The following is a 15,865-nucleotide window of genomic DNA, read 5'->3' on the forward strand; positions in this document are numbered from 1 at the left end:
ATATATTTTGTCTACTATATATTTATTGTCTAAAATATATATATATATATATATATATATATTATATATATATATATATATATATATATATATATATATATTTATATATATATATTACTTTTGTTTACTAAATATTGTTTATCTTTTATTATTATTTTGCATATATGTTTTATTTAAATGTTAGTTAAATTAATTATTTGTTTAAAGTTATTTTAATTAAATGTTTATTTGTCTAAAGTAAATGTTTATATTGTTTTTTATATTTGTTTATGTTGTTACTAACCGTTTCGTTTCAGTTTCAGCTCGATTAACTCCACTAACTATTCGTAATACTAACTATTCATAGCTAACGGTGTTGTAATAATTTACTTTCTCGCATTTTTTATGTTCTGTATTGTGTGTTTAATCATATTGTTCACGTTTTATGTTAAAAAATCGAAAAATCCAAAAAGAGAAACCCGATGCGATTCCAACGGTCGCCGTTTAAGAACCCTTTTCACACACTCACAAGCTTACTCTTGGGCTTCCTTATAATGAGCCCATTTATTTATTGTTTCAGGGTTTAGGCTCATTCAAATCTTTTGCCAACTTTGGCTTTTCAGTTTAAAAACATTTTCAAAAGGACGTGTCAGTCTCGAAGCCTCCCGCCTAGGTCGAGCAAGAGATGGCAAGACACGCCAATCTAAAATCAACAAAACAGACTTTCCCCTTTTCTTTTGGGAGAACTACGTGGACTCTGATTTCTCCATTGCGCCTTGGAGATACGTAGGCATGAAGTCTACGACTTTATCGAGTCCAAAAGCAATAAAATCAAGTTCTTTTCTCATCTCCCCAAACAAACGATCAAAGCGAAAAAAGCAAAGCATTCACATAAACATAAGCAAAAAGGTTCCTGTGGAGTACCACAGATGTGGAGGGTGCTAATACCTTCCCTTTGCATAACCAACCCCCGAACCCGTAACTCTAAAGGGATTTATCGTTATTTTTCCCTTCCTCTTTTTGGATAAAATAAAAGACGGTGGCGACTCTTGCATTTAAAATATTTTTCAAACGGGTTAAGTTCAATCAATACTTAATCTCGTGAAAAATCCCGCCGCAACAACCACTACACCTGCCATATGCAAAGTTTATCACTTTATAAACTAATTCATCTAGCTTGGTGAACCATTCTTTATTACTCGTCATGTGGTTACTGCGTCCTTAATCCAGGTACCACATGTTGGTTTGCCCAGTGTTCGACTGAGTGTTGGCTATGAGTAGAACATCCTCAGAATTACAATCTTCAGCATGTGCATACTGCACTTAATTGTTATCTTTCGTTTATGCTTCCTTCTTTCTTCGACAGTCTCGAGCATAGTGGCCAAATCCTTGACAGTTGTAACACTGCACCTTCTTCATTCCAACTTTCTTCCCAGAATACTTGTTGCTCATGCCTTTCTTGATCGAATCAGAGTGATTCTTTGGGTTCTTGCTTGACTTCTCATCAGTATCAATATTCTTTCCCTTCTCTTTCCCAGATTTCTTGATGAATCTTTCTTGTAATTCATGTTCATCCACCTTCTCTCTTTCCAAGTTCCCTTGCTTCAGCCTCATCTCATGATCCTCTAATAAGGCTTGAAGTTCTTTTAACTTCCTCTTAGCTAGGTTCTTGGACTCTTTAATTGACATTATAATGTAATCAAACTTCACTGTCAAAGATCTCAATAATTTCTCAATCTTCTATAAATCATTGATTGATTCACCACATGACTTCATCTGGTTCGTTAACAACACCACATGTGAAAAATATTTCGAGACTTATTCATCCTCCTTCATTTGATTCATCTCAAATTATTTTCTCAATGTCTGCAACTTTACCCTTTTCTGCTTTTCATCTCCGTCGTACAAGTTGTTCAACTTGTCTCATTCTTCTTTTGTTGTTTCTCCTTCAATAATATTCTCAAACATGTTAGAATCCACAGACTAGTGAATGAAGGAAAAAACTTTTCCATATTTCTTTCTTTGTTCCTTGTGCGCAACTTTCTAAATATCATCTGCATTCGCTTCCAATGACGGTACTCCACCATTCATGATTTCACCCACATCTTAAAATCTGAAGATGACCTTCATTTGTACAACCCACCGTTCACAGTTTTCACCTTTGAAAACCTGTAGATTCGTTGGAAATCATGTTGATGTTATATTTTTGTTTGCCATTACAGATTTTCTCTGAATCTCAATTCGGGCAACTTGATACCAAATATTTTGGAACAAAAGGTTTTTAAAAAAGATGAGAGAAGAAGATAAAGAGGGAAAAAGATATACTATAAACTAAGTTGTAAAAATTTGTATTGAGTGAAGTTGTTGTGTGTATTGATTTACATCATACAATGCCTTTAAATAGACAACTAAAGCCAAGGCTCCAAAACTATACAAACCGGCACAAGTCCAAAACATACAAAATGTAAAGTACAAAAATACAAGTTACATTTCGACACAACTATATGATGTATTCGACTCTGTCGAATCCATTTGACTCTTTCACCTTGACTAGCTACTTCTACCAAGTCGAATGCTAGCTTTCGACAAAACATTGAATTACAACTTCTAAGAGATCATTGTTGCATTTGGTTTGAAAGAGATAAAAGAAAGTTAATGTTTTGTTGTTTTGAATGAATTGAAGAGAGATCTGAAGGAGAGTTTGGTTCATGTTTTAGATAAAAATGAAGAAGGAGAAACGTGAATCAAAGAGATGTGAGGGACATGTGAGGGAGTTTATGCTTTTCAAATTGGAAGACCACTAGGGGTTGCCCCTCATAAATCTTTAAATCAGTTGATACGCTAGCGGTGATTTGACCAAACGGAAGAGAAATCTCAAAAGTTACGATGGAACACCCCTAACAAAATGAACGGTAATTATTGGCTAGGCACTGCCCCTTGCAAACATACACGTTTAAAATTCAAAAATACCCTCTGTAATGTCTACGAGGGGCAACCCCATGCAATGATTTTTTTTCTGCGTTGCCAGAGTCATATAATAATTTTATAAATGATATATTTGTTTAATTAAGTCAAAATAATATTAACTAAGCCATTCATTAGTTGATAATCAATTGATTTTTTATTTTAATTATTTGTTTAATTGAAAATATTAATAACCAATTTGAGTCATTGTACATCTAAGAAACGTCGTGTACTCAATTACATTTTACAAGAAGACACCTAAAAATGGATTTTATGATGGATTACCAAACTTCTACAACTAGTTCACATTCATTTATTAGAGACTTGCGAACAAACTCGTTACGAAGTAGATATAAATAACTTTAGATTTAGTTTAATATATGAGAAACAATGCCTCATTGTGGATGTTTGTGAAATCATATTTGAATATGCCATAAGGTATATCGTAAGGAAGAGTCCACAAAATTCCACAACTATACAATACACATAACATAACATGTTATTACTTTGGTTATTAAGCTAACCGAAGTAATAACTCTTATTTAAACATATATATTTTTATTTCATTTATTAAAAGTCATTTCATTACAATCCATATTGATAACTATAATGATATGTTAAGGTTTATATTCTTCAAATGCCAACACCACCAATTTTCATTTTTTTTAGTTGTAAAATGGACGTGGCAATTATAATCTTAATATTTATACTAAAATTAAAATATTTTTCGCCACGGTCTAAAATAGCAACCGTTGTGAAATATATTTACACTTAATTGCAATCGTCTTTATCAACCATGGTGAAAACTATAACTTATATGTAAGTGAAAGTTTGCTCTTTCAAGACACGACAATCGTCTCTCTCATGAAACAAAATCCTAACTCTCTCACGCCTTATCCTTACTCCATGAACGGTTGCACACCACTTCTTCACAAAATTCCAACATTTCTTCTTCGACTCTTATGGATCAAGGAAATGTGTTACACAAAACTCATTTATTTCACTTCCTCTTCGCATTTCAAGTATGTAGACATTTTCACATTTTATGTTGTAAGTTGTGATATTTTTGATGTTTTTGTTGGGATATGTTAATGTTTTTGTTGATAAAAAATTTATGTTGCTGATTATTTTGTTTTTGTTGATAAAAGTTGTATGTTGTTGATGATTTTATTTTTGTTGATAAAAGTTGTATGTTGTTGATGATTTTTTTTTCTTGATAAAAGTTGTATGTTGTTGATGATTTTGTTTTTCTTGATAAAAGTTGTATGTTGTTGATAAGGTATGTTGTCGATAAGGTATGTTGTTGATAAAATTTCTCAGTTTTCGATGATTTTGTTTTTGTTAATAAAAATACTATGTTGTTTAGGGTATGTTGTTGATGATGATAAAAGTTGTATGTTGTTGTTGATGATGATGATAAAAGTTGTGTGTTGTTGATGATTTTGTTTTTGTTGAGTTATGTTGTATGTTGTTTAAGGTATGTTGTTGTTTATAAAAATTCTATGTTGTTGTTAAGATATGTTGTTGTTAATAAAAATTGTATGTTGTTCATGATTTATTTTTGTTTATAAAAGTTGTATGTTGTTGTTTTAGATAAGTTATTGGGAATGTTGTATTTTATGTGTTTTAAAGATATACCTTGTACATTGCAACTTTCGTTACGTAAAGCCAACATCCCCTGGAAGATAAGTTTATTATGTCATATGTGATTTGAGTGTATTACCAACCTGTCATTAACTAAATAACATTTATAATTAAATTAGAAATTAATAATATAAAAAATTAAGTTATATTAGAAAAAAAAACTTACATTGATCAATTTTTACGAGCTTTCTTCCTTTCATTCTACGTATCTCCCTCTTCGAGAGTTATAATTTAGTTTAATGTTTGTAGTTCTTCAATCAACACTTCCTTGTTTTCTAATTCAATGAACTAGTAGAGAATGAAGTGTTAGTTGAAAAGTTACAAGCATCGAACCTAATTCTAACCCCTAAAAAAGAGAGAGACAGAGAATGGAAGGAAGAAAGCTCGAAAAATATTGATTAGTGTAACTCGTTATTCTAATATAGCTTAATTTGTGAAATTATTAATTTCTAGATCCATTGAAAGGTTATATGTTTAGTGAGCAGTTGATGAAATAAGCATTCCACGTAAGTTATAATAAACTAAAATGAACATATCACCATGGTTGAAAGATACAATCGTAGTGAAAATTTATGCGTTGAGTCTTTTCACTATGGTTGGAATGAACAACCGTTGTGAAAAGTTGAGAAAACATCAAAAATGTTGGCCTACGAATCAAACCTCCGCCCTCTACCTTTAACTATCATTGTAATAAGAAACTGTGGTGATATGTTACGCGCTACTATATTTTGACCACGACTTCCAGTCCGTGGTGTTAAAGAGGGCACATATTATCACACCATACTTTACCATAAACCTCCACTAGTGGCAATATTTTTCTCATAACTTAGTACTCGTGATCATCTAAAAATGAGTAAAAGTTAATCACGACAGGTGAAAGGAAATACTTGAGATGTAAATTTTAACATCTATAAAATAAGTACAAGATATAACAAGACAAATAACATCCATATAGCACTTCTTTTTCAAAATAGAAGATTGTTCCTTATTATTCTACCTAGTCCTTAAAAATTTACTTTATGGTCCTCTAGTCTTAACCACTCCAACATGGTGTGTTAAATTGACTCTTTAGTTAACATCCACAAAAGATGAAATCAAATTGAAACATTTTCAAGAAATAAAAGGAACACAATACCAAGTTGCTCAAATGAGAAAATTATGGAAAGTTTGGAGAAATTAAGGCAAAAATATAGTTTGTAAAAATTATGGAAAGTTTGGATAAATTATGGCAAAAATATAGTTTATAGAACAAGCATGTCTTCATGGTGTAGATCATGGGACTATTTATGTTTCTAATATATATATATATATATATATATATATATATATATATATATATATATATATATATATATATATATATATATATGTATATATATGTATATATAAAGTTAATCATGTTGTAAATGTAGTTTAGTTACTTTAGAAGTTGCATTCATGTAAATATCATTGTAACGACTGTCATCACAGTAACGACTATCATTGTTACTTACTACTATGACGGATTGTCTGTCAGTGTAGTGACAAACATCATCACTGTGTGTCTAAGGACAATTTGGATTGTCATTAGAGTGACGACCGTCAGGTTTGAACCGTCTCAGACCTTAAATTTGTAAAAAAAGTTGTTTTTAAAATTTATTTTAAAATTTTCTTTAACACTTTCAATTTCTTTATAAATAAACATGGATTATAAATGGATAATCAGATTTACACCTTTTATATCCTCGAATAATCAAACGTGAGACATACGCTTTCTTTTAATTCGAGCATTCGTGTATATATATATATATATATATATATTATATATATATATATATATATATATATATTATATATATATATATATATATATATATATATATATATATATATATATATTCGATAACTCTTAACTCTATGTCCGTATAACAAAATTCACCGTTGGATTGAAAACTATTATCATATAGATCACGCCTATAAAATTTCACATCAATCAATAATCATTTTATATGTTAAATATAATGATAAAAATTAACAGTTTTCTTTAAGTTTTGTAAGACGTTATTTTTTATGTATCCGTTGATATGTTAAATGATTTCCGATTGATATTAAATTTTATAAACATGATCTCTATGATAATAGTTTTCAATCCAATGATGGAGTTTGTTATACGAATATGCGGTAAAGAATTATCGAATGTGTCATTTTACTAGATTTGACATTTTAGTGTCATTTGATCATGATTCCTCTCTCTCTCTCTCTCTCTCTCTCTCTCTCTCTTCTCTCTTCTTCTTCTCTCTTCTCTCCTCTCTCTCTCTCTCTCTCTCTCTTCGCTCTCTCCTCTCTTCTTCTCTCTCTCCTCTCTCTCTCTCTCTCTCTCTCTCCTCTCTCTCTCTCTCTCTCTCTCTCGTCTCTCTCTCTCTCTCCTCTCTCTCCTCTTCTCTCTCTCTCTCTCTCTCTTCTCTCTCTCTCTCTCTCTCTCTCTCTCCTCTCTCTTCTCTCTCTCTCTCTCTCCTCTCTCTCTCTCTCTCTCTCTCGCTCTCTCTCTCCTCTCTCTCTCTCTCTCTCTCTCTCTCTCTCTCTCTCTCTCTCTCTCTCTCTCTCTCTCTCTCTAATATATATATATATTATATATATATATATATATATATATATATATTATAATATATATTATTATATATATATATATATATATTATATATATATATATATTATAATATATATATATATCTATATATAATATATATATATATATAAACTTACCATAACCATATTTTAAATTTTGTGATTAGATTTCATATTAAAAGAGAATAATAGGGTGCACAACTTATGATTCTTCGAATAATCAAACGCGAGGTGCACACCTCATTTTGGTTCGGGAAATCGTCTTTCTCACACTAATAATGATCTTTAATATTTCTATAAACTTAGATTAAAAAAGGAATAATCGAGTGCACACTCTTTTATCCTTGACAAAACCAATACAAGGCACACGCCTCATTCTAGTTCGAATACTCGTCTTCCATATAAAAACAACTACAGCAGACCAATTTTATTTTTTGCCCATGCGTGATCGAGTCTTTCTAAAAAAAAATTACCGTCCAAACTATCATACCCCAAATTTATCCGGACATTTTACTATTACATGGATTTTAGTCACTTTTTATCTCGAATGAATAAAATAAAAAGCGTCTAAAAATAAATTATTTTTTACCCCAAATGACAAATGTCATCGGTATGCATGGACATTTTACTATTATATGGATTTATTACGAACCAATAATATTTTCATCAACTATATATTCTTTAAAATAAATTGCTCCCTATTTAATTTTCAAATCCAAAAGGTTAATATAAGTTTTTATCTTTGCTGCATTTCTATCCAATAATGAATCATAAGGAAAATATGAATAGTTTATTTGGTTGAACAAGGTACAAACATTTAATTAGCATTTCTATCAAATAATTTTGTTTATTTGGTTTATTTATACATGATATCATGTTTTATTCATGGATAACTGCACACACATTTAATTAGCACTACTATTTGATATTTATATCTTGAAATACCTAAAATTTTATTCATTAACTTTTTTTATATATATTTAAGCATAAGCTTTTTCTAATAAGTAAGATTTCGTTTCCATGACAATAAATTAAGTTTTTTTCCTTCAGGATTATTGAGTGATTCATATAAGTGTTAAATTAGTTTTCTCCTTCTAAATATACTAATTTTCATTTTAAATTCTTTTAAAATTTTCTTAGAACTTTAATTCCTTTAAAAAATTTATCATCAATTTTAACCTAAATTTAGAGAAAACAAAACATCATGTTACGTTTTTTAAGCAATTTTTGTAAATAACTTGTAATTAATAAAATCTTAATAACTTGCCGGCAATGCTAGGATCTTTTTTATATTGTTTTCAAGTTTTATTTTCACTTTTTCTTATTTCGGATAATAAATGAATTGCATTAATACATTTTAAAATTAAAAATAAATATATTTTCTGTTCCGCTTCTCAATTTAATTTTGAGTTTGAAATTCTAGATAAATTAATAAAGATTAAAATCTAGATAGTCATATTCTTAAACATGTAATTAAGGTCTTATAAACATATATCAGAAGAAAAAAAGTTAATAAGAACATGCAACATAAACTTTTTGTAAAAAAAAATAAAGATTAAAACTGGTGTTGAAAAATCTAAGGGATAAGTCTGAATCTTACAAAATAACTAAAATAAATTTGATATATTAAATCAAAATATATTAAATCAAAATATATGAGTTTTACTCATATATTTTTTCTTCTGTAGTTTTATTCATGTGATGATATCTCCTATTTATTTTATTGCCGCCCTTTTCCTTTTAATTTATATTTTCCTAACATGTCTCATATACCATGTTTTGTCTGTTTCTTATTAAGTATATTATATTTTTCTAAAAAATAATTATTTTTCTTTATTTTTAAAATTCAAATTAGTATTTTTTTTTTATTTTTTCTTTTTAAATTATCATTCATATAGGTGAAATATACATGATAAAATAATAGTTCTTTAGAAAAATTACCAATAAAACTCATCAAAAATAAGTTTTTAAATAATAGATAAATATTATAATTTTAAAAACTAAGAAAATGAATATAATAATTGTATCTATCTTCTACAAAGATTATTATTTATAATAACTCTGGTTGAGTTGAGTAAGTTGTATTTATAATATTTAAACTTGATTGTAATATTTTTTTTCTTACTTATATTTTTAGTATTATTTATAAAATTTGATTTTTTGAATAAATATTATTTATAGTTGTAAAATTATAATCTCTAACTTCTTAAGTTAATTTGTTTTACAGTTGGAGAATGTTCCCAAAAAACATGTTCACCGCAAAGTCTTATTGTGCTCCATCCACTATGATTCGATCGGTGTGGTCCTCCAACCTTGAATCAGAGTTTAAGTTGATTAATTCATTGGTTGATTCCTATCCAGTTATTTCCATGGATACTGAGTTTCCTGGTGTTGTCGTCCTTCCTGACAGTACAGATTTGCCTTTCCATTCTCAAAGTTCAGACACTCATTACTCTTTTTTGAAGGCTAATGTGGACGACCTCAATATTATTCAAGTTGGACTTACTCTCTCTGACACTAATGGTAACCTTCCAAATCTCGGAACTTCTAATTTTTTCATTTGGGAATTTAATTTTCGTGATTTTGATGTTGCACACGACATTCATAATCATGATTCTATAGAGCTTCTTCGAGGTCAAGGTATTGACTTCGCAAAAAATAAGAAATTTGGTATTGATTCAATATGTTTTGCTGAACTTATGATGTCATCTGGACTTGTTTGTAATGAGGATGTAAGTTGGGTTACATTTCATAGTGCTTATGATTTCGGTTACCTTGTTAAGGCATTAACCCAATGTGCTTTGCCTCAAAATCTTGATGATTTTTTAGTTTTAGTTCGTGTTTATTTTGGTAACGCTATTTATGATGTCAAACATATGGTGAAGTTCTGTGAAGGTATTTATGGTGGTTTGGATAGAGTTAGTAAAACTTTGAATGTTGATCGTTTTGCTGGGAAGAGTCATCAAGCTGGTTCAGATAGTTTACTGACTCTTCATATTTTCCATAAAATAAGGGACATTTATTTTGATTGTGATGTTGATCAAATGGCCAAGTATACATGTGTGTTATATGGCTTAGAAAAGTTAATTTGAAGGATAAATTTGTTGTAGATTGTTTTCATATTTATTTTCAAATAAATTATTATTACATTTGGATTATTAATGAAACTAAATTCTAGGTTAGTGATGGTGTTAATATTTTTGAGTCTGATTAAGAAGTTTAAGTCATAGAAGTTGAAATTTTAAATGTATGTTATATTACTAAAATATGATGAATAAAAATTAACTACTACTATTTAGCATATGATTTTTATATGGAGTGATCAATGTCAAGTTTTAGATGTCGATTTTTTTTAAAGATATGGCATTACACAAAATATCATTTAGAATATAATTGACAAAATTAAAAGTTTACTAATATTTATCGTAATGTCCTAATATTTATGATAAGTGAGATTTTTATGATTGTGGTTAGGGTTTTTTTTACTTTACTATTACCTATAGTCAATGCTACAGTAGTGAGAAAAACAATCTCGATAATTACCTGTCTCTGATAACCGCTCTTTGATACCATAATATTATTTGTGTGTAATTGGATTAACAAATTTGTATTACAACAAAAAGACAAAGGCATATATACCAGAGAAATTTTGAGATGCATGCAATAGAAAATAATAGCTCTATGGATATTTCCGTACTACAAATGATAATGTTTATATATAGTCAAATTTATATTTTTGGTGAAATTCTAATGCATATTAATTTGCGGTAAGTTTGAAAACAAGGACACATTAAGTTTGTAAATTTGTAAGTGTATAGTTTATATTGTTGAGAATGTATCAAGTGTGAGTAATATGGATAATAGTCTCACATTGATTTATAATATGGAGACTTGAGCATTTATAAGTGAGAGAACCCACTCACCTATTATCTTAAGGTTTTAGGTGAATATGTGGTGTCTCTCTCACAAAGAGGTTGCTCTAGAAAAGAAGTCTCACAATATTCAATGCTCCCTAGTGAAAAACTCCCCCCAACAATGGTATCAGAGCCTTTGGTTTCAGAAAGGGACCGGGAGCTTTCACTTGAGGGGGAGCATTGTGGACTCACACTTGAGGGGGAGTGTTGAGAATGTATTAAGTGTGAGTAATGTGGTGGACTTGAGGGGGAGCATTGTGGACTCACACTTGAGGGGGAGTGTTGAGAATGTATCAAGTGTGAGTAATATGGTGGATAATAGTCTCACATTGGTTGATAATGTGGAGACTTGTGGATAAGTGTGAGTAATGTGGTGGATAATAGTCTCACATTGGTTGATAATATGGAGACTTGAGCATTTATAAGTGAGAGAACCCACTCACCTATTACCTTAAGGTTTTAGGTGAATATGTGGTGTGTCTCTCACAAAGATATTACTCTAGAAAAGAAGTCTCACAATATTCAATGCTCCCTAGTGAAAAATTCCCCCAACATATATTTACAATTATCTAGACTTAATATTTTAATTGATGTAAATTTACAGTTTCTCTTAGAAAATAGTATAATGATTGTCCCTCAATAATTTTTTATGCCTAGTCTTTCAAAAGATTTTACAGAGGTTTTAAACCTTGCATTCATTAAAAATAATTTGCCCATGAATATGAACAGAGTGATTCCAAGCACCCTTTTGCTTCATTCAAATCGCCAGACGATTGTATATCTATTCTTTAAGTTTTATTTTATATTTGATTTAAACTATAATTTTGATAATTCGAGTCATTTTGTTTTGAAGTCTCATATCATAGTGATGTGAACCACTCATTTGTTTGACTCGAATTACCATCATAATAACTTTTCATTTTTAGTTAATGGTAAAATTTATTTGAATCACATTTAATTTTGATTTGAATCATACTATGAAATTATTGCCCTTGAAATAGCTTCGAGAGTATTTGATTTGAATCATCATTTTGCATGATTTGAAATGTATGATTCAAATTCCTCCATATTTCTAAAAATATTAGATACTAGTGTACTCTTAAAATCTTTTAAATGTTAAAATTGAATTCAATATTATACTATTTCTTCTCTTATTACTCGCTAGGGTTTTCCTACTCTATCCCTCGTTCTCACTAAATCAAAATATTGTTAATGACTTAGAATTGAATTCAAGATTTGCCTGCAACTCCTATATTGTAAACTTACAATTTATAGGGAAAGTTGAACAAAGAAGAAAAACAAATACGATAAAGAAGCTAAAAGATTATTCTGGTCATTAGTGGCATGGAGAGGAGCACTGTGAGAAGATGATTGTTAATTATTTCGATGAAACTTTTTCAACTTCATCTACTCTTAATATCTCAAAAATTTGTAGGGCTGTTGCAGGAAAGTTCAAACCAGATCATATAAGATGGTGTGAAGGGTTGTATACATAACAAGAGGTGAAAGATGTTATTTTCCAAATGCACCCTCTTAAAGCTCCTGGGCCTGACGGTTTGCTGACACTTTTCTTTCATAAATATTGGCGTATCATTGGTTCTAATGTTTGCAAGTTGGCTCTGGATATTATAAACAACGACAAGGATCCAACTCCTATAAACAACACTCACATAGTTATTTTCCCCAAGTCAAAGAATCCATCGAGCCCAAAAGACTTTCGGCCTATAAGCCTTTGTAACATGGTGATGAAGGCGATTACTAAAGCGATTGCAAACAGGATGAAACACATCCTTCCAAAGGTGGTTGATGAGAAGCAAAGCGCTTTTTTCAAGGGGAGATTAATCATTGTTAATGCTCTGATAGATATCGAATGTTTTCACTGGATGGAGAAGAAAACTAAAGGAAAGAAAGAAATGATGGCTCTGAAGCTTGATATGTCCAAGGCGTATGACATATTGGAGTGAGACTTTATTGCGAAAACTCTTAATTCTATAGGATTCCCAAGTTCTATGGTTTCTCTTATTAGACGTTGCATCTCCTCCGTGTCTTACCAAGTGCTTATCAATGGCCAACCTAGCAATAGTTTTTGTCTCGAAAGAGGGCTCCGCTAAGGCGACCCTCTTTCACCTTACCTTTTTATTCTTTGTGCTGGTGTCCTTTCATGTTTGCTAAAACAGGAGCTTCAAAATAAGAAGATTCATGGTATTCAAATTGCTAGGAGAGCCCTGGTGATTTCTGTTTTTTTGCGGATGATAACTTGTTGTTTTCTAGAGCTAACTCCAAAAAGGCGGATTGCATCACGAAAACTCTTAAACAATATCAAGATCCTCTAGGAAAATGGTGAATCTAGATAAATCAAAAGCATCATTTAGTCGAAATGTGAGAGATGAAGAAAAAGAGATGATATGTAACTGGATGGATGTAAAGATTGTGATAAATCATGCAAAGTATCTAGGTTTACATGTTGTGTTCGGAAGATCGAAGAATGAGATTTTTGCTATGGTGGTTGTGAGAGTTTGGAAGAAACTTAAGGGCTGGAATGAGAGAGTTCTTTCTAGGGATGGTAAAGAGGTTCTAATCAAGACGGTGGTACAGACTATTCTAAGTTATATCATGAGTTACTACAAAATCCTGTACTCATGTTGCAAGGAGATCGAGTCAATGTTGGCAAAATTTTGGTATGGGTCCAAGGATGGTGAGAGGAAAGTTCATTGAATTAGTTAGGAGAAGCTGGCTCAGGCTAGAAGAGTGGGTGGAATGGGGTTCAAAGAGATTAGCGATTTCAATGTTCGCTTGTTGCGCAAATAATATTGGAGGATGCTTACTGGGGAAGATTCTTTGACGGGGAGGGTTTTTAAAGGAATATACTACCCTAGAACCACAATTATGGATAATAAATATGGCTATTCTCCCAGCTATGCTAGAAGGAGCATTCTAAGTGCTATGGAGTTAGTATCAAAAGGGGTTAGGTGGAGGATTGGTAATGGTGATAAGGTGAGAATTTGGGGAGATAGTTGGTTGTTAGAGAATGCGGGTTTCAAGGCCTTTAGTCCTATAAATGTGCTTGATCGGGAGGCCTTTGTGAGTCAACTTATTAACAAGGATTTAGGATGTTGGAGGAAAGACTAATTATTTTCTTCCTGCTGAAGCCATTCAAGTTTTTAGCATTCTTATCTCCCTTAGACATCCAGGGGATAAGATCATTTGGCACAATGAGAGAAATGGAGAATATTTTGTCCGCTCAGGCTATCACATTAGTATTCATGGAAAACATACGCTTTCTCTCGGTTCTTCCTGCATTCCTAATCAGAGTCTATGGAAGCAAATAAGGAAAGCTCCTCTTTAAAACAACATTCAGAAAAAATTATGGAGATCTACGAAGAACATTCTCCCAACAAAAGTGAATTGTTAGGTCTGATATGTAGTGATTGACTGCATTTTGGAAAAATAAGTATTATGGTCAGATATTGACAAATGTCCTGACATGTTGGTTAAACATTGGAGTGTGACCTATTTTAGTATCTTATGAGATTTGTTTCCTTTTATGGTTTATCTGAAGATACTCTGAAGATTTAGTTCACGAATTATGAAGAGAGTTTTCTAAAAAGAAAAAGACTATTTTTCCTTGACTTGTTTACGAAGTAAAAATGTCAAGAAAATTTAGGAAACATCTGATCTGATTGAAATCAATTCTCAAGAAGAGTATACAGAGTCCTTAGATCTGTTGTAAATCAAGCCCAAAGCCCTTGTCTTTCCACTACTATTTATAGATTGTTTCTAAACCTAAGAAGATATCGAAGCATTGCAGAATATTGTCTAAATTAGGGTTTCGTGTCTTTGTATTGTATGAGCCTGTTAGCTCCAATTTTTGACGCCCACTTCAAATTACCAAAATTGGAAAGCATGTACAGTTGGTTTCGACTAAGAAGTAATTCGACCAGCTAAGGGTAGAGCGACTTAGTTGATTGGATAAAGTCAAGCTTATAGCTGAAATTTTGAAGTAGTTCCTTAGGGAGCAGTTAGAAAACGGTTTCGATCAGAGATTTGAAATTTAAATAAAGGAGGGAAGATTACCTTCATTAGAAACCGTGAGGATACACGTGGAAGCAGAGTGAGCGAACATATGCATGCAAGGAGCCACGTGTATCGACGTGATTGAAGAACCCTCAGAGCAGTTATTTCGACCCAATATAAATATAGGGTCTTAGTGTTAGAAAAGTGTGTGTCAAATTGTGTACAAAAAACCTGCAAATTTACTGAGTATTCGTGTGAAGAAGAACTGTAAAATGCAGAATGTACGTTGTCTACACAATTGTTTAATCATTTCAAAGCATTATAAAGTTATCTTTACTTTCTCTTCAGAAACATCTTTCCTTGTTCTTTACTCTCAAACACTTTATTTCTTACTTCGTCATTTACAAGTTTAAAGATCCTTAGTTCGTTTCCTTACCTTGAACTTTTACCTTACAGTCTTAAAGATTCTAGCGCTTACAAACATTTTTGATTATTTTCAACCCTTTTACAATTCTCGTCGTTTACTTCTTATTTAATAGTTCTAAATACTGATTTAAGATTGTTCTTTTGTTCAAGTCACTCTTTTGTCTTCAGTTTTTATTAACGCTTTGATTCGACGTTTAGTTCGATCATTTGTTAACGTTATGTTTACGAGAAATTTATCACATGTCCTAGGATCAATCTGATCGATCCTGTGAGTGACCAAATTTAGAAATTTCGAAGATCAGCGGTTGCTTACCATTTTT

General features: G+C 31.0%; 2 protein-coding genes across 3 annotated transcripts; both read left to right on the forward strand.

The window, feature by feature from the left end:
- Positions 1-4,562: 4,562 nt before the first annotated feature.
- Positions 4,563-10,283, forward strand: LOC127096942 (probable CCR4-associated factor 1 homolog 9). 2 transcript variants are annotated; one of them, XM_051035467.1, is made up of 2 exons: positions 4,563-4,620; positions 9,472-10,283. In XM_051035467.1, exons 1-2 carry the CDS (start codon positions 4,563-4,565, stop codon positions 10,281-10,283), a joined length of 870 nt encoding a protein of 289 aa, XP_050891424.1. The 2 variants fall into 2 exon arrangements, with proteins under 2 accessions (XP_050891424.1, XP_050891425.1); XM_051035468.1 differs by lacking the exon at positions 4,563-4,620 and having other exon boundaries at positions 9,426-10,283.
- A 3,159-nt stretch (positions 10,284-13,442) lies between these two features.
- On the forward strand, positions 13,443-13,820 carry LOC127094433 (uncharacterized). Its single transcript, XM_051033270.1, has one exon. The coding sequence runs from the start codon at positions 13,443-13,445 to the stop codon at positions 13,818-13,820; it is 378 nt and encodes a 125-aa protein (XP_050889227.1).
- The last annotated feature ends 2,045 nt before the right edge of the window (positions 13,821-15,865 follow it).

The sequence above is a fragment of the Lathyrus oleraceus genome, chromosome 6, assembly GCF_024323335.1.
Source record: "Lathyrus oleraceus cultivar Zhongwan6 chromosome 6, CAAS_Psat_ZW6_1.0, whole genome shotgun sequence".
NCBI lineage: Eukaryota > Viridiplantae > Streptophyta > Magnoliopsida > Fabales > Fabaceae > Lathyrus > Lathyrus oleraceus.

Excerpts from the sequence above, each read along its gene's own strand:
- LOC127096942 (XM_051035467.1), top strand. The coding sequence starts at position 4,563 with ATGTGTTTTAAAGATATACCTTGTACATTGCAACTTTCGTTACGTAAA. Across the intron at positions 4,621-9,471 it reads GTTACGTAAAGCCAACATCC|CCACTATGATTCGATCGGTG; the intron begins CCTGGAAGATAA and ends ATTGTGCTCCAT.
- LOC127094433 (XM_051033270.1), top strand. The coding sequence starts at position 13,443 with ATGGTGAATCTAGATAAATCAAAAGCATCATTTAGTCGAAATGTGAGA.